The following is an 18,497-nucleotide window of genomic DNA, read 5'->3' as shown; positions in this document are numbered from 1 at the left end:
ATATTTCTGCTCCATTTGTAAGGTAGATGGACAGCACAGAACTATAGTCAATTCTGGGGAATGACCTTAGAAGAAGGATTCAAATTTCGCCTTGGCACCTTGCCACCAAGTCCCATGCTTCTGAGCATGAATGAAATGACAGTAAGTGTTCTTTCTGATTCGTGGATGTACACATGTTTTGACCAGTGAATTCATGTACATGCTTAAAGAAATCTGAACAGTTTTGACTTTTCAGGCCATGAAAATGAGACATTTAGTCACAAATTAAAAAAAAAATCCTAAATGTAGCGACCATTACATACCTAGACAATTTTGTATGCCCTTTAAGCAATGACTGGTGTTCTGGTTCATTGTCAGTGATTTCATAGAAATTTGTATTTCTGGTGAAGGGTTGTTCAATGTGTTCAGTGGTAAAACTTGTGAGAGTGCTTACAGAATTTAATGGAAGAGCATTTTAATTATTACATATAATTAAATAATTAATTAAAACAATGACTTGTTTGACTATTTTAATAAATTAATAAACTTAAAATAATTAATTATTGTAATTAATTAATTATTGTAATTTAATTAAATTAGAGTAGGAAGACCTGCTGTAAAAGTAAGTGGCATTATCACTTAATCTAAGGACCCCGGTACAATAAGGAGAGGAAAAGTGGAGAGTTAGCTGTTTGGCCTCTTGCTCTCCTCTGTTTCCTGATTATCAAAGTAGGAGTGGCTGGCTCTACCTGCCCTCTCCCCATAACTGCCTGAAACCTCCAAAACCATGAGCTAAAATAAGTCCTTCCCTGTTAAACAGTTTAGACTGGGTGTTTTGCCACTTTGGAAAGTTTGCGTGACATAATACACCAATTTATTTGTATTTACTTTAATTATTTTCATTGTAATGTTTAAAACATTTTCCTATTGTATAAGGCAGATGTGATGGAATTCACTACATTGAGCCAGGTAACATTTATCTCACAACTATGTTAAAATTAGCTGTGTGCTGAGATTATAAAGTTGTCCTCTCATGTCTGGCTATTCTTTTATTGTAAAACAAAATGTTTTGTGAATTCATGAAAACTTTGATGACCTCTCCTAGATTATTCATTATCATATGGGGATAAAGTAAATACTGGAAACCTCAGGCATGCATTCCATGATCATTAGAAAGCAGATGTCCTCAAAAGTCCTCAAACTGCCTTAAATAATATATTCAAATTTTGCCTGGAAACCTGGCATACTCATTTATGAAATTGCTTATTAGTATTTTCTTGCTTTGTGCTATTGGATAGGTTGTATTTCATGTTGCATAAAGAAGTTTCAATCTTTCTAGGGACCAAAAGCATCACTTAGTGTACAGTGTTTCACAGGCACTTTTAAGTTGAGATGTCTCTCTGAGATCTGCTAAAGTCCAGAGCAGAGTGGCATGCAGTGACACTGTAGGTGTAGTCTGTCAGTCTACAATAAAGCCATCAACTCCAGCTGTCCAAATGCTCCTAGTCTTGGTGCTAGAGGGATTGCAAATTAACTAATGCCTATTAAATATCTAACTCAGGCTTTGTTTTCAGGCATATGATCACCCCAGTTAAGTTTCAATTTAGACTCCAGCATTGCTAGAACACGACTAGTATCAGAGAAAATAATACCAAGTGACATTTCCTGAGCAGATGTGTGCCAAGCATACATACATCTTCATACTTCGTTTCATTGAATTCCCATCACAGCGTGGTGTTCTGGGTACTAACATCACTCAATGTCAAGCAAACTAAGACTGAGTGAGCCCAAGTCACACTGAGAATGAACAAACAAAGTGCTGCCTCGGGTTTCATTACATCACAGAGCCTTGTCTATTTCCCCTATCCCAGTAGTCTGCAACATAAGCAGGTCCAGGTAACTTTATCCAATTCACATTCAACATAGAAAAAAAGATGGTTAATCTCCTACTAAGAGCTATTTTTCAGAGATGCCCAGTTCTGAAATATTTTGAGGTCATTTACAACCAAGCTGACAAAATCTTTAGAGGCATGGCTTATTTCATATTTTTTAGTAACTTGACTTCTTGCTTAATTGAAAAAAATAATTTTTCCTTGTGTTTTTTGTTGTGTTGTTGTTGGTGGTGGTAGTAGTGGTGGTGGTGGATTTTTTTTCTTTTCTTTTCTCTCTTTTGTTTTTTTGCCTCTAGCATTACTTAGCACAAAATTCATTATAATGATTATTCTTGATTTTTTTCGAGAGCTACAATGAGCCCAATTTGTGATAAATATTAATATGATCTTCCTCAAGATTGTTTCCAACATTTCCTTTTCAAACTTTAACTTTTCAGCCTTTTGTGGTTTATTCTAGTTTAGAAAAACATGTGATAAAAAAAATTTCAAGTTACTACTCACCACTGCAGACAACACAACATTTTTGGTCATGTATTGGTTCCTGGGTATTTGTTTGCCTAAATGTTTTTGTGGAGATTTACAAATGAAAAAAAAAATTAATGATTAGTATTCTAGGAGAGTTTAAAATGCTAAGTATTTCCAAGAAAGCAGCAGGAACAATTCAGCTGACCTACAAGAGTTCCATTGCCTAATTACTACATAAGGCATGGAAACTGATTCTGACTTTTTGGGCACAACAGCTTGAGTGCAAAGTTTTAAGTATTAAAATTGTCCTAAATACTCATCAAATGGAAGAGAATAAAAGTAAGGTAAGTGCTTCAAAGAAGGACATGAGATCAACATGAACTGAGTTGAACTGGTAGCCATACAAAGATATAGACTTATGACTGCACAATTAATACCCAATAAATGACATTAGACTGACTCAAAGTACAATAAGAACAAATAGTTTATGTAACTGTATTTCTGAATAACTGATATTTCCTCCACTTAAAATTATTTTCAGTGCACAAAGGAGTATATATGTAAGAGTGTTATTGGTCTAAAATCCTATGGTGAGGGAGGTATACATTTAGTGGAGTTCTTGGTTGGTTATTGATTTATCTCTATACTTGCCAAACCACGATAGGAATGCCAGTGTACTGAGAAAAAGCACTGCACTCTAACCCAAAAATCTCTCTCATTCTTTGGCAATATTGTCTATATGAGTGTTGGGAAGTCTTTACTCTGCATTGAGAAAATGGGTGCTGAAACTTCCTTCATTCTTGGGAAAGCTCTTTCTTCCCTGTTTGGTATCCTAGCTTAATTCCTTGGCTTAAGTCACAAGTGGTCAATAATAGTCTACTGAACTTCAGTTAGAGGAATATTAATGGGTGGTATGAAGATATTCACAATAAATTCAAGACTCTGTTGCACTAATGAACTGACTGCAGCTGAGGCTGTCTGTATAAGATCTATACAAGATCAAGCCAGTTAACATAGTAACATGAAGGGGAGAAGGGTTAATTGTCTCTCACCGCTAAATGAGGAGCTATTTACAGTTTCTGGCTTCTGGGAAAGGTAGAGTCAGTTTTCTTCAAAGCTATTGCCACTAGCTTGTTGACTATGCTATAGTGGATGGCCATATACCCATGAACACGAGCAGCATAAAAATAGATAACAAGGAATTCTGAGTTGGAGGTAGATCTCAGAAAGTTTAGGAGAAAGAATAGGGGATAAATATCATCCAAAATACATAGTGTGAAATTCTTAAAGAGTTAATACAAATGTTACACTGAAAAATTAATTCAGAAACTGATTCAAACACATTTTTCATGGGTTGTGACTAGTAACAATGTGGAATACAAGTACGTCAATGGTGTAAGGCTAGAAGGTAATTTTGGGAATTTGGGGATGACCCTCTTAGAGGTGAAACCTAGGTAAGGCAACCAAAGGGCAAGTGAACATATTCTCTCTGGCGCAGGCAGAATGGTGAGCAGAAGCAGAAGGAGCAAAAGAGAGAAGCCTGGGGGAGCTGGTCTGGACTGTGCAACTAGGTTTCCACGAGCCGCAGACAACTAGAACCATATCTCAGCCAATGCCAGAGGAAGCTGTGATATATAGCACATCATATCTTGTGTCTGAAGATTCACACTATTCATAAAGGCAATGCTTATTTCATCAGTTTTTTTACTGCAGCATTTTCTAAATTCACAAGATTAGAGGAGCTTTTGGTTAGTAATCAGCTATTAGGTTCCACACAATGTAATTTAAGAAACACTGATTTCAGCTAGATTTTAAAATAAGAGTAGTGAAAGGAATAGAAGCATATTCTGTTGAAAAAAAAAAACATAGAACACTGACAGTTCCTCATGGGGAAAAATGGAAACAACCAATTATTGTGGCTGCACGCAAGCTTACATTGATGGCGGCTCCTCTGAGCCAGCAGAAACACTATTGTTGAAGAGATGTTAAAAGGTATATGTGGGTTTGGCAATGAGCTTAGAAGTGGAATGCTTGCCTAGTATGTGCAAAGCTCCAGTTTCTACCTCAAGTCCTATACATTGCACAGATATGTGCATGTATTCATATATCTAGGCTATCTGTAAGCTAGAACATTCACTGGAGCAAGAGTGGATATCAGGGTCTTACAGCTTATGCCCTCCATCAAATGATGGTTGCAGTTGTACCTAGAGCTTAAAGCTTCATGAGTTTTATAAAGTGCTCAGTATGTGCTTAGCAAAACAGGCCGCAGTAAGACATCAAGGGCCTGCTTTTATACAGTTAGGTACTTTTCTCCTTTGTGTTTGTACCTCAATTTCCTTAACCATGTGAGAGGAAAGCACAGTCTGAAATGGGTTAGGTCTATTAGGTCCTAATTATTGAGACCTTCATCATGTTTAGCATTTTATTTTGTCCCAAAATGTTCAGCTTTTCACTTATTGACTGATGGAGTTTACATATTTCTGATGAGCCTGAAAATTCTATTACATTCTTAGACCAAACCAAATAAAATGAAATTAAGAGTATAAGATTGTTATTAACATATTTAACATTCATGTGCTTAGGGATTTACTGAATAGCTCCAAGAAACCCCATTGTGTTACATTTATTTATAAATCTTGAAAATATTTTGTATTACAAATACCATTTTTATTCAAAGATCTGAAAATTGAGAATTTATTTTTATATTTGATTCAGTCGAAATTGTTAAAAGCAGGACCCAGAGGAATGACTCGGAGGTTAAAAATACCATCTACTTTTGGAGAAGACAGAGTATTAGTACCCAGCACCCACATGGCAGCTCACAAACACCTGTAACTACAGTCCCAGTCAATTTTGTGTCATCTTATTGATTCTGCAGGCACCAGACATAAATGTACCCGTACATACATGCAGGACAGACATGTGAACATGTGTAGTAAACTCAATACATTTAAGAAATAAATATTTTTACTGCCCCTATTGGTTACCCCATGCCAATAATTTGATGTTACATCTGAGATGAAACTTTTTGGAAAGTACAAAAATGTTAGGAAGGCTGGCATGTCAACTGAAACCCATAACCAGACTATTATATCAAGTATCAAGTTGATATGGGTAAAAATGTTCACAGTTACCCTAACAAGAATATTTATTCAGTAATTTGGTGTAAATAAACTTAGCTGACAAAACTAGCAAATAAAATGACAACATAAATTTTCTATGGCATGTTGAAAGTTAGACATTTTACAAATTACAGACTAACTTTTAACTAAATTTTACAATGAGAAAATAGTACATCTGGTCACCTGAATGCTTCCTCACTAAATATGTAGCAGTTGCTTGATTGACTGTTTTATTATACCCCTTAGCCATTAGACATAATTGGTTTGTTTTCTTTTTCTCCTTATTTTTAAAATTTTTCACACAATATATATTGATCATGCTGTTTTCATTCCATCAACTCTTCCCAAATTATTTCCATTTCATGAGCTCTCTTAAAAAAAAAAACCAGAAACGAATCACAATTGCATACATTTGTAATTCACATAATATTGGACAAAAATGGCCCCTTTCCCCACTCCTGCACATGGGACAGCTGGCCACAGCACAGTGAGTCTGGATGGTGCCAGACCCAGTGAATCTGGGTCAGGAATGGTGGAGGCTGTGTCAGTGTGTGTTCACCTCAGAACCTTCTCATATATGTGGGAAAATTGTAAGAGCAAATCAGAATCTTAGACATTCTCACTGTCACTGGGTCAAGGTTCTTAAAATTCTAGCCACCTTTCTATGCCCAATGCTGTGACAGTACCTGGAACAACCAGAGCAGTACAGTGGCCTAAGTAATCAGCACAGATAGATTTTCACATTTCTGAAATAGCCCGAGATGCTCAAATACCATATGCCTATTAGTTGGGTTTCCAATACTAGGGTCCTTATTTTCTATTCTTATTTCTTCCCCAAATCTGTTCCACAAGACACCAATTCTTTGCTTTATTATCAGTATGAGATAGGAAATAGGATAAAATGAAACAAGTTGCATTGACCCAGATAATAAGCCGCTAAAACTATGAATATTATCGCTAATTTTTATATCATCACATACATTGGCACTTGCTAAAAGACTGATGAAAATATAAACCAGCTTAATTAAAAATAGCTCTTATAAGCTGTTTAAATAAATCAATTCCCTTAAAATTACCTGCTAATTTTCCTTCAAACTAGTATAAATCATCTAGGTAACCATTTAAGATATAGTCATCTATTTCATATGTATTTTCCTAAACTCTTTAGTACCTCTGAAACTGGAGAGCTTTCTTAATCATGTTTTTGGTTCAATGAAATACAACATTGACCTAGAAACTTGAATGGCGGGCTGGAGAGATGGCTCAGTGGTTAAGAGCACTGACTATTCTTCCAAAGGTCCTGAGTTCAATTCCCAGCAACCATGTGGTGGCTCACAACCATCTGCAATGTGATCTGATGCCCTCTTCTGGTATGTCTGAAGACAGCTACAGTGTACTAGTATACATTAAATAAATAAATAAATAAATAAATCTTAAAAAAAAAAAGAAACTTGAATGGCAATGGGCAATTCTCTATTCTTTACTAAGTATGGTAAGGCTCAAACTGTGACCAACAAAACCAAAAGTGACAATGGCATAAACATGACAAAAGTCACTCCCCAGCCCCACATGCAAAGCCTCAGACAGAGAGGATTCTGTACCCAAGCGGCCATCTGTGCTGTTGCTCCTCCTTTACTTTCTCCTTCATTTCCAAGGTTGTGTAACAGCTCAAAGGGTCTCCTCTAGGCCCAACTATGATACCACACTCCTGGTAGCAGGAAAAAATAGGGAGAGTAGGAAAACGAGTTGTCTTTTAAGAAAAATTATCAGACACTACCAAGTGACACTTATGTGCATTATACTGGAAATAGTAGCAACAACAGCTGGAGTGTCGTCAGTTTTGTGAGCCTGAGTGTGCCATGGATAAAAAGTCCATGACTTTGAAGAAAGAACAGGACTAGAGAAGAGCTGGCACTAGCCACTGAGCATGAGACACCAGAGAAGCATCAATAGGTTTAAAATGCTAATGTGCAAAGGTAAATACATTTGAGGAAGAGAAATCTTTCTGCATCCCCTGACCACCAGAAAAACATCACTGTTCTCCTCAGGATAAAACAATACAGAGAAATGTTCTGGTATTCTTTGCCACTGACTTGGAAGAGTGGAATACTGAAATAAACTTAGGTCTTCAGTCTCATTATTTGAATTTTAGATGTTTCTGGTTGTCCAAATTAAAATGGGGAAGAAGGTCAAGTTGGAGCTGGAGTTAAGAGAGGGGTGACCCACATAGTATATGTCCTGTAGGTATAGACTCAATAGGAACTATGTACATAATTTCTAATGTTTCTGAGAAAATAAGTGTGCCTTAGGCGTCTCAGTGACTGCCTTCCCATTCCTCATAATCTAGATGCAGAGGCTAATGTAACGAAGGTTCTGGCCATTAGCACTGCTATGGATTTGTGTATCTGTCCACAGTATCCTTATTTTTTTCTAAATAAAATGTCAAAATAGGGAAACAATTCAAATTTAACCTAAAATTTGGGTAATGTTGGTTTGGAAATTATAAATCAAATTGTGATTGATTTGTTTCAACATAACAATTTGAAGAATTAAAAAAGGCCTTTATGGAAGAGTGAGTATTCCATTTAAAGACAAATTTCTAATCATATAAAATACTACATTTGTAATTTCTGTCAATCTTAGGTGTCCTCCTGATTCTTTTTGTTTCTAGGTTATATTTCAGCAAATTAACTAATTAAATTGCATCATTCATTAAAGCCAGAATTCTTTAGCCCATATCAAAGAGTTAGTATTCTGTGGCTTATTGGTTCTCAAAAACATTCTCAGTTTCTACAGGAATATAACACTTAGGGGATTTTCTCTGTGTTCCTTAATTAAATCACTTGTTATCATGAGGGAGATAAAATTGAAAGTAATTTCTCTGGCAAGCTTTAAGTCATAGAGGCCAGTTTCTTTCTTTTTTCTTTCTTTTTTTTTTGAAAACCAACATTAAATAAGTGTCAAAAATCTTTAAAATGCCAATAGATGAATTTCATGTATTCTTCTGGCTTATCATGCTGAAAAATGTGTTTTCAATAAAAAGTATTATAATTGGTGTGTATTTGTTATGTTATCTTCCTGAGAAGGACTACCCAAATTTTGTAATTTTTTTAAATTTTAAAACAGAAATCATGAATGTAGCAAATATATATGCAGTGCTAGAGAAGTTCAAAGTGCTAAAGGGGAAATCCTATTTTAAGAGATGAAATCTACTTGACTTTCACACATGCATACACACACTAACACACACACATACATATGCGCACACTTTTATTATTAACAGGCTATCTTTCATATGCAAAACTGTCTGATTATCTTTTAAATGTGGAAATAAAACTCCATATAACTAAGTCCTGCTGAAATAGATTAGCAATGACAGATCATTGCTTCAGCACAGTAGAAGGGTTGTATCCTCACTATATACTTAATTTGGATTTGAGAGTCATACAATAACAACTGCCATTGAAACAATCAAGTTTTTTCGAAACTTGAGGCAACTTCATGTGCTAAGTGCTTAAATGCCCACTGATAAGCCAATGAGTGTGATGTGGGAAAGCACAGTCATGTGTAAGATGTGCATCTGTTTCTCATTTAGAAAGATGCTTCTGAGGCGATGTCTCTATCTCCTCCGTGATTTCTTTCAGACCACAATGCTTATGCTGCTCCAGCTCAGCTTCTGCCATGCAGTTCATGGTGCAGCATTGGAATTTTGGATCTCTTGGTTCTGTGATGCTGGTCTTTATCATTCAGGCACATTGTAGTGACCAGCTCTGTGTCCTTCCTTCACTCTAGAAAGTAGCAGTGCCTTTGGAATGGACTCAGGATATCTTACTCTCTCTCTCTTTCTTTTTTTTTTCAAGGTGAAAATGTATCCTTTACTTTTATCATTATTTTCTTTAGTGTTTCTGTGTATTTTAGATACAGAGTGAACAATTTTAGGTTATATTTTCTTAAGAGTTTCATTGTAGATACATTTTATTTATGTTTATTTATTAATAATTCTATTTTTTTACATCTCAAGTGATATCCCACTTCCTGGTTTCCCCTCTATAACCCCCCCATCTCACATCCACCCTCTCCCCCCTCCCCTTTGCCTGTATGAGAGTGCTTACTCTCTCATTGAGTAGTAATAGTTCTCTACCTCTAAAGTAAATTCTCTCATCAATGCCATAATTTAAAAATTAGTTTGGGTGGGTGCCCTTTTCACAAAGACATTTTACTTGCTTTAAACTTGGAATTTATTTTGTAATTTGAGAATTAATTTTTTATAAGATTTCAGATCAGTAGCTTCACTAGCACGATTCATAAAGCCACTGAATCAATGAACTTTTATTATTTACAGACATTTAGTTTTTGACACAAGGCACAACATCCACACATTTCTTGTACAAATGACAATGACGGTGCATGAGGTCAACGGAACTCTATGCCAGTTGTCTAGTCTGAGATGAAATCTTACTTAACAGAGCCTTTAGCACGTCAATTAGCTTTCAGAAGTCAATTTCCTCATTTATTTATAAAAGCTGCAAATATTTCCTCTTATCGCATAGGTATGTTGAGAGAGTAGCAAGAACTGACCTTGTTAGAAAATTAATATGGGTTTTTATGACATCATGGCATTATCTATTTGGTATTACACAAATTTTATAGTCCTCTTTAATCTTTAATAACTTTATAAATATGGACAAATTAATTTTGTATCCATTTCTCACAATAAAAAATATTCAGTGATTTCTTGTGTTAATACGCAGTTACCCTATATGGGTTGTTTTGAAATTTCTTTGCCCTGACAGCCATATATACTCCCAAAAAGAAGAGAGACACAGAAATAAAATTCTTTATTGGTAATAATTTTCAGAATTTTGTGTGTATGTGTGTATGTTTGTGTTTTATATGGATGAGCAAACTATGATTCAAGATGACAGATACACTGGTAGAAATGTCCTTGCACTATTTGGTAACCAGAAGAATCTGTGTTGTGATTCTCCAAATACAGCTTCCTTTCAACACAAGTGGAACACAAATCCTCTGTACCTATGCTTCCTTCAGAAACCAAAATGTATAAAACAATTCAAAATCATTACAAGCATTGCAAGAGGGCATGTGCGCATCTTCCTCTGACAGTGGGGACATACTTGAGAACATCTAATATGTCTGTCTCTCTTTCCCTTAGGCATCTTTTCCTCCAAGAGCTGATCTTCCTGAGGTTTTCATTGCTTCTTATAAGTGGCCTGGATGGACTCATGGTCCACTGGATCAAAAAAACTGTGCTGCATCCTGGGCTTTTTCCACCGCAAGTAATAACATCATCTCAGTCCTTTCTTCATAACTTCTGTTTGTCTTTAGAGCATGATAGAGTAGTTGGATAGTTTATAAGCTAAGAAAATGTAAATAACAACAAATGATCACTAAAAGGAAAGTAACACAGAGGTCATAAATTTATTCTAAAGCTTGGATATTGATGCCTAATTTATATACACAATAAATAAAAAAGCAAACAGACACCAACATTCATTTGATTTTGAGTTTGGACCAGGAATTGAGAAGAGAACTTTGCTTTCTTTTCACTATAAATCACTTAGAAAACTAATATTCATATGTAAACTCTACTTATTTTCTTTTTATAAAATTTATACAACTATAATTATTAAACTATTTTGAAGCAAAGTCAAACTTTAGAATTACACCATAGTACATTAAAGTATTACACCTCATTTTATCAGATTACTTTCCAAAGTAATGTTTATAAGCTCATTTGAAACTGTAAATAATCCTCTCTCTAATGGCTACTTTTATACAAGTTCCTAAGTACAACAAATAAGATACTCAGGTTGATCCCAATTTGATCTCCAAAATTTTTCCCAAAGACTTTTCTACAATGAGATAGAAGATGCCATTATAATGTCTGGATATTATCAATATACTCATAGAACTATTTTATGGGGCTTTAATGCAGTCTCAAAAGAACATTTAGGAGCAGACTAAAACACTACAAGCATTGTGAATTGAGTGCCAAGGCTCTTGGGCAAGCCAGCTTAGGCAGTGGCATTCTCTACAACAGAAACTTGCTAATCGTCATATACCTCTACTCCTTTGTATTAACTTAGTTACTCTAAAAATGCTTTGGTATATTAGCCTTAGGACTACTTACCTTAGGTACTACTGCCCACCTTATCAGTAGTATAAATGTTGTCTGTTCAGTGTTTCTCTTACTGCGTTAGGAATCCTTGTCTTCTTTGAGCACTGTTTCAGTTGAATAAAATTTAATCAACTAAAACATTTACTCATTTGTGCTTATGTGGTAAATACTTCCTAAACTATGCTGATTCCTTACATTTAGGATAGACCAGTAGACCAGTATTCGCAAATACATTTAAGTAATGTTCTTAGTGGTAAGAAACAGAAAACTTTGCTAGAACTGGTCTGGAAGATGTGTCCTTTAGCCTCCTTAGGTCATGGTCTTACGGACTGTCTCAGTGGAGCCTTTGACAACCTTCTGTTTTATGAAGGAAGTCCATGAACTTGAATTAACTCACAAAGAGAAAAAGTGTCAGAAATTGTCCTGAGTCTCAAGCTTCCAACTCCATCACCCCTATTTTTCTTCATTGCAAAAGTACTATGAATGCAATGTTATAGAAACATTTTAAAATATATTTGATCCCGATTCACAAAAACAAATACCAATATATCAAAGAACTTCTGTTCTTCACTACAAAATAAAGATTTGTTATCTCGAGAATATCAGAGGCAGCAGGATACTGCCATTTTATTCTATAAGTGTATCTTGTTAAAAAATAAGCAGGGTAGAGAATGAAAAGGAGCTGTTAATGAACACATCTAAATACGACAAAATACTACACACAGCTCAGGCACTTAGAAAGAATACAAAAACTTCAAATTGACACCTTGAGGGACTCTCATGAAAGTTGGTTGAAAAAAGAAATCAAACAAAAAAAAAATTAAGTTCCTTTGGGGAAAGAGAATGAATAAAAGCAAATCTCTTAATGTTCTGCCTTTAATTGAAAGTGGGAAAAAACTGATTTATGATTTGCCTGTGAAGACGCATGAACAATGACATGATATAGGTTTCTCATATCTCAAGAATCCCTACTGAAATGGCCCTCATCCTAATATTTTCATCTTCTGATGACAAGAGTTGATTTCCACTACTCTTGACTCATTTCCCATTCTATTATTCTGTAAGAGAGAGAGATATGTTATCTCTTTTTTCTACTCTTCAGCAGTAAATATGTATTAATTTTTCATGTTAAAATTTTAAAATAGTATGCATGGAATTAAGTGTTATGGCATAGAAGCAGCAGCTGCAACAACAACAAAAATGGCAACAATGAAACAAGCAGAAAACACCTACACCTAATGACACATTTTCTCTAGAAAAGTCGTATTTCCTAAACCTACCCTAATGCTGCAACCAACTGAAAAAAAATGAGTATTCAAATGCTGGGGACTCTTGGGGATATTTATCATTTAAAGCAAACATTATATGCCCTAACAACTTTTTAAAAGTATTATAATAATGATAGTATAACCATACCTAGTAATATACTCACCTAGTTGCACATATATGAATGTATATGTGTGTATATCTATATGTATATATACAGAATTAACTGCATGCCTACTAAAATAATGATTATTTTTAGTCATGTTATGAATATAAAAGTATGCTATAAAGAGTTTAGCTATACTATAATGTAGATTTATAGTAGCATAATTTAGTCAAAGTATGGCCTCCAGGGTAGTTATATTAGATGCCAATGTAAAAATTATGGGTTTTGTTATTCTCATATGTAAAATTACTATGGATTAATTTATAGTTAATATCTCTATGATGAGCTTTCTTCATTTTCTTTCATATAAAACACAGATTTACCTGTAACTCTAGGGAAGATGTTGTTCCAGAAGCAAGAGTTAGACAATTTTGGTGCATATGTTTCTTTATTTCAGAAAACCTGACACTTGACAGGTTCCTTAATGAGAAAGGTGATATATATATATATATGCTACATTTGAATAACTAAGCTAGAAAAGCATTTCAGTAGAGATTTACTGGAGCAATACCAATTTTGAAAACTAGTTGAGGGTTCAAATTAAAAAGTATTAGAAATATCATATGGCATGTTATTTGAGTATTAATCAGAATTTTCTTCAAAGCAGGTGTGGCAGCTGACCGAATTGCAATTCAGTCCAAGGGTCGATACACAGCCAATCTCTCCCCTCAGAATTTGATTTCTTGTTGTGCCAAGAACCGTCATGGATGCAACAGTGGAAGCATTGATAGGGCCTGGTGGTTCCTGAGAAAACGTGGGTAAATAACTGCCCAACATACATATTTCTAGGATTTTTGTAAGTGAGACCATAGAAAAAGACTTGTTTTAGGACTGTATTTTTTTATTTTACAAAAACACTCCCCCAAATATACCACATCTATATAACGATAAGAAAACACCACATTTAAATATATATTGCACCTGACTTCTAGCATTATTGGCCCCTGGAGATAATGTTGGAAGACAGTACTCATTTCCAGCTAAATTAATATAAAGACTGAAAGAAGTATTTACTCTTGTTGCCCTAAGCCAAATAGTTTTACTGAGTCTTCACAGAGGGAATAACATTGGCTAATGTCACTGATAAATCTTTTATTACATTTGTTTGACCAGATTAAGGAATGCATACCTGAAAAAATCATACTGAAAACAAGAAAAATAAAACTAATGAGCAATTTAGAGTTTTGGTAACTCCTCAACCTCCAACTTATTTGATGGAAAATGGCAAGTGGGTGGCATTTTCTTACTTTTACAGTATTTAATATCTATATAACATCCGTGTCTACTGTAAAACTAAGTTACTAAAACACAAAGGGAACCGTGGCTGATAGAGAGTGCTGTAAAGAAAGCTCATTTGTTCTTTACCATACAGTTCTAATATATCTGCTGGTTCATGGCATCTGACCATAGGTAGCCGTGACTGTGAGCCTTCTTTCATTTATTTTACCTAATAAAAGTTACTATAAATTGAAGTTGCCTTAGTTAGACAGTTAACTTCCAGTCAGGTTAACTTTTGCTTGGTCCCATGATTAAATGAAATGGTTGCGATATCTATAATCCATATAGCTAAGTCTCAGGGAAAACCAAAATAGAGAGGACAGAGAGATTAACAGCTAGAGAATCAAATGCCCACTGTGAGCTAGCATCTTCTAGACATGACAGGGTTGTTACATCCATAAAATATAAATAGTATGGTTGCCTAAACAAAACCTGCACCATGTATGTTAAAAACATCAGCCAACAGATCACTGTGGAGGAAGAAAATTTCTAAAGTTTTCACCCCTAGAAGAAGAGCTACAGTCAATTGTTACAGAGAGAGTGAAAATCAGTTTTTTTTTCCGGGTATGAGCCCCCTGATAGGATGATTCCTAAGCAGTAATCCTAAACACATATACATATGAGCAACATTAAATGGACTCAATAGATTGATATACATGTCACACATATATTACGTGTGTGTGTGTATACTATAAAAATGTAACAGTAATTGAAGAAGAAGAAGAAATGAAGTTGAGAGGAAGTAGAAGATGGAGACGTTGGGAGAATTGGAGGTGGGAGAAGTAGTAGAAATTATGTAAATCCAGTACTCATGAATGAAATTCTTTTTTAAAAATTAAATCATCATCATCATCATCATCATCATCATCATCATCAGGATGCAGAGATGGCTCAGTGGGTAAAATACTTGAGTAGAATTATTGTAATCTTCATAAAAAGTCAGTTATAGTGTTGCAAACCTATAATATCAGTGAGCTCTAGGTTCAGGGAGAGATTTTATCTAAAAACTAGAAGTGTGAAAGAGAAAGACACCAACATCAATCTCTCCTCCATATGTGTAACTGTATATCAAAGCACCATCACACATGTGCACACACTTGTGTACACATATGTGACACACACACATGTGCACACACATGTGACACTCATGTGTACACATATGTGACACACACATGTGCATACATATGTGACACACACATGTGTGCACATATGTGACACACAAATTTAATATGTGTATATTAAGTCTATTACATACATAAATTGACATTACAATCCAACTAAATCTCATTGTGTTTAACTGTTTAGGCCGCCATAAGAAAAAAAACATAGACAATAGACACTTTGTTCTGGAGCCTACAAAGTCATGGTCAACATGCTGGCTGTTTTGGTCTATCAGATGAGTTCTTTCCCGGCTGGCAAATGTTCATCCTCTCATAGCATCCCATAGAGAAATATCTTGTTTTTATGAAGAGAATAATCCCATTCACAAGAGGTCCCTTCTCATGACATCACTTAAACCTGCACAACATTTTGTTTGTTTGTTTTGTTTTGTTTTGTTTTTCGAGACAGGGTTTCTCTGTGTAGCCCTAGCTGTCCTGGAACTCACTCTGTAGACCAGGCTGGCCTCGAACTCAGAAATCCGCCTGCCTCTGCCTCCCAAGTGCTGGGATTAAAGGCGTGCACCACCACTGCCCCTGCACAACTTTTTAAGGCCTAAGTTCAGATATCACTAAGTTTTAGATATTTAACATCTTTAAAAAAAGTCTCATGGGGCCGGAGAGATGAGATGGCTCGGTGGTTAAGAGCACTGTCTGCTCTTCCAAAAGACCCAGGTTCAATTCCCAGCAGCCATATGGCAGTTCACAATGGTCTGTTACTCCAGTTCTAATGGATCTGACAGCCTCATACCAATGCATATACAATAAAGTAAAATAAGTTACATTTTCTAAAAAGGCTTGCTTCAACACATTTTAGATAGTTATATACTTTTCTAATTAAAATAGGATTTTAAATTAGAAATTAAAAATTAATTTCTAATTAAAATAGGATATCATTTACCTCATTCAATTTCCTTTCTGTAGCCCCTCCACACAATCCCTCTTTTGTACCTCGACACTCTAATTTATAATTTTACTCTGATTATTTTTGTTACAACCATACATAATATGTATAGAATTTTATGTACAAATATATAAATATAACCTGTTGAGTCTGCTTTTATTGTTTGTCTGTATACATTTTCAGGGCTGCTCATCACTTATTAGATATGCAATATCTAATCCCTGGTTCATCCCTGGGAAAGGCTAATTCATCTCTCCCAGCAGCCATTAGTTACTGATAGTTCTTTGTCTAGGGTTATAGCACTTTTGATATTGCATATATATAACTAATTTTGTGGTTTTGTTTCCATGCTATCCACTTCTCTATTCAGTAAGGTAATGTTAAATTTGGAGACAAATATTTTTGAGCCAAATAATTGTTGTGATTAGTTTCAGAATCTATAATAATAGTTTTATTTTAATATAACATACAACATAACTCTTTACTCTATAAATTTCAATATTGTACAAATACTTTACTGTTTCCCCTCAGTATGTGAATTAGACATATATCCAATGAATTCTTAAGGAAAAGGTTAGCTTAATGGAAGTGTCACCAAAATAAAATTAATCTTAATTCTAAAAGTTAAGGTTTTAGGATATTCCATCAGCAAATAATCAAATTATTGTTGGATACTTTATCTTCAGGAAATTGCATGCCAAGTATATAACTATCTAAAATGTGTTGAAGCAAGCCTTTAAAACATCATAATGAAATAGTAAAAAGAGGGAAGATTATAGTATGATTAAGATACCATGTTGTGTAGTTGCTTGACATTTTAGAACTATGCAAGTGAATAAATAGCAAATTTCACAAATGTTTAGTTCAGTAAACTTGACTATAGACAGGATTCTATGGCACTTTCATAAATAATGTCTTCTTCATTCTTTTTTCTCTTAGGCTGGTATCTCATGCATGCTATCCACTTTTCAAGGACCAAAACACTACCAACAATATCTGTGCTATGGCAAGTAGATCAGATGGGCGGGGAAAACGGCATGCCACAAGGCCTTGTCCCAACAGCTTCGAGAAATCCAACAGGATTTACCAATGTTCTCCTCCATACAGAGTCTCTTCCAATGTAAGTCTAAACTTCAAGAACTAACAAGGATGCCATTCTTTTTGGCTCTGCTGTTATTCATACTATTTTTAAATGATTCAAAATCCACTATAGACTCACAAATGTTGTGCTTACAGGTATGCCTTTCTCTTTTTAACACACATATTTGTGTCTGTGGTGTGTGTGTGTGTGTGTGTGTGTGTGTGTGTGTATGTGTGCCTGTCTGTCTGTCTAGGGATGAATGTACTATACATGTTTGTATAAGTCAAACAGCTTGGGAGGAACATGTTCCCTCCTTTCACCATGTGGGTCCTGGGGACTAAATTCTTTTTTTTTTTTTACATTTTTCTAAGATATAATAACCACAGAGTAATCATCCTATTCAGAAAAAAGAGGCAGAGACAGAGAAAGCACAATAGTGTAAAGCTAAATCAACAAGGCAAATATTACATCACATAGACCTATGATAGACATTTGGCTGTAGAGTGCCATGGCATGAGTTCTAATGGTCTTTTTTTTCCTCTCTATTTTTTATTGGATATTTTATTTACATTTCAGATGTTATCCCCTTACCGCATTTTCCCCCACCCAGCAACCCCCATCCCTCCTCCTCCTATCCATCTTCTATGAGGATGTGTCCCCACCCACACACCCACTACCACCTCCTCACCCTGGAATTCCCCCACACTGAGCATCCAGCCTTCACAGGGCCAAGGATCTCATCTCCCACCTATGTCCTACAAGGCATACATATACATCTGGAGCCATGGGTCCCTCCCTATGTGCTCCCTGGCTGGTGGTTTAGACCCTGAGGGCTCTGGTTGCTTGGTATTGTTGCTCTCCTCATGGGGCCGCAAACCCTTTCTGCTCCTTCAGTCTTCTCTCTAACTCCTCCATTGGGAACCCCATGATCAGTTCAGTGGTTAGCTGTGAGCATCCACCTCTGTATATGTCAGGCTCTGACAGACCTCTAAGGAGACAGCTAAGTCAGTCTTCTGTCAGCATGTACTTCCTGGCATCCACATCAGTG

General features: G+C 35.4%; 1 protein-coding gene across 1 annotated transcript in view; it reads left to right on the top strand.

Annotated features, from left to right (window-relative positions):
• The window catches only part of Tinag (tubulointerstitial nephritis antigen), a 76,196-nt gene that overhangs the window by 17,959 nt on the left and 39,740 nt on the right, over positions 1–18,497 (top strand). Inside the window, exons 5-8 of the mRNA XM_028773594.1 lie at positions 27–141; positions 10,632–10,755; positions 13,637–13,787; positions 17,308–17,488. Coding sequence (XP_028629427.1) covers positions 27–141; positions 10,632–10,755; positions 13,637–13,787; positions 17,308–17,488 — 571 coding nt within the window. The remainder of the gene's footprint in view (positions 1–26; positions 142–10,631; positions 10,756–13,636; positions 13,788–17,307; positions 17,489–18,497) is intronic.

The sequence above is a fragment of the Grammomys surdaster genome, unplaced genomic scaffold (genome assembly GCF_004785775.1).
Source record: "Grammomys surdaster isolate TR1022 unplaced genomic scaffold, NIH_TR_1.0 231, whole genome shotgun sequence".
NCBI classification, from domain to species: Eukaryota; Metazoa; Chordata; class Mammalia; order Rodentia; family Muridae; genus Grammomys; species Grammomys surdaster.
This window is presented reverse-complemented; position numbering and strand designations above follow the sequence as displayed.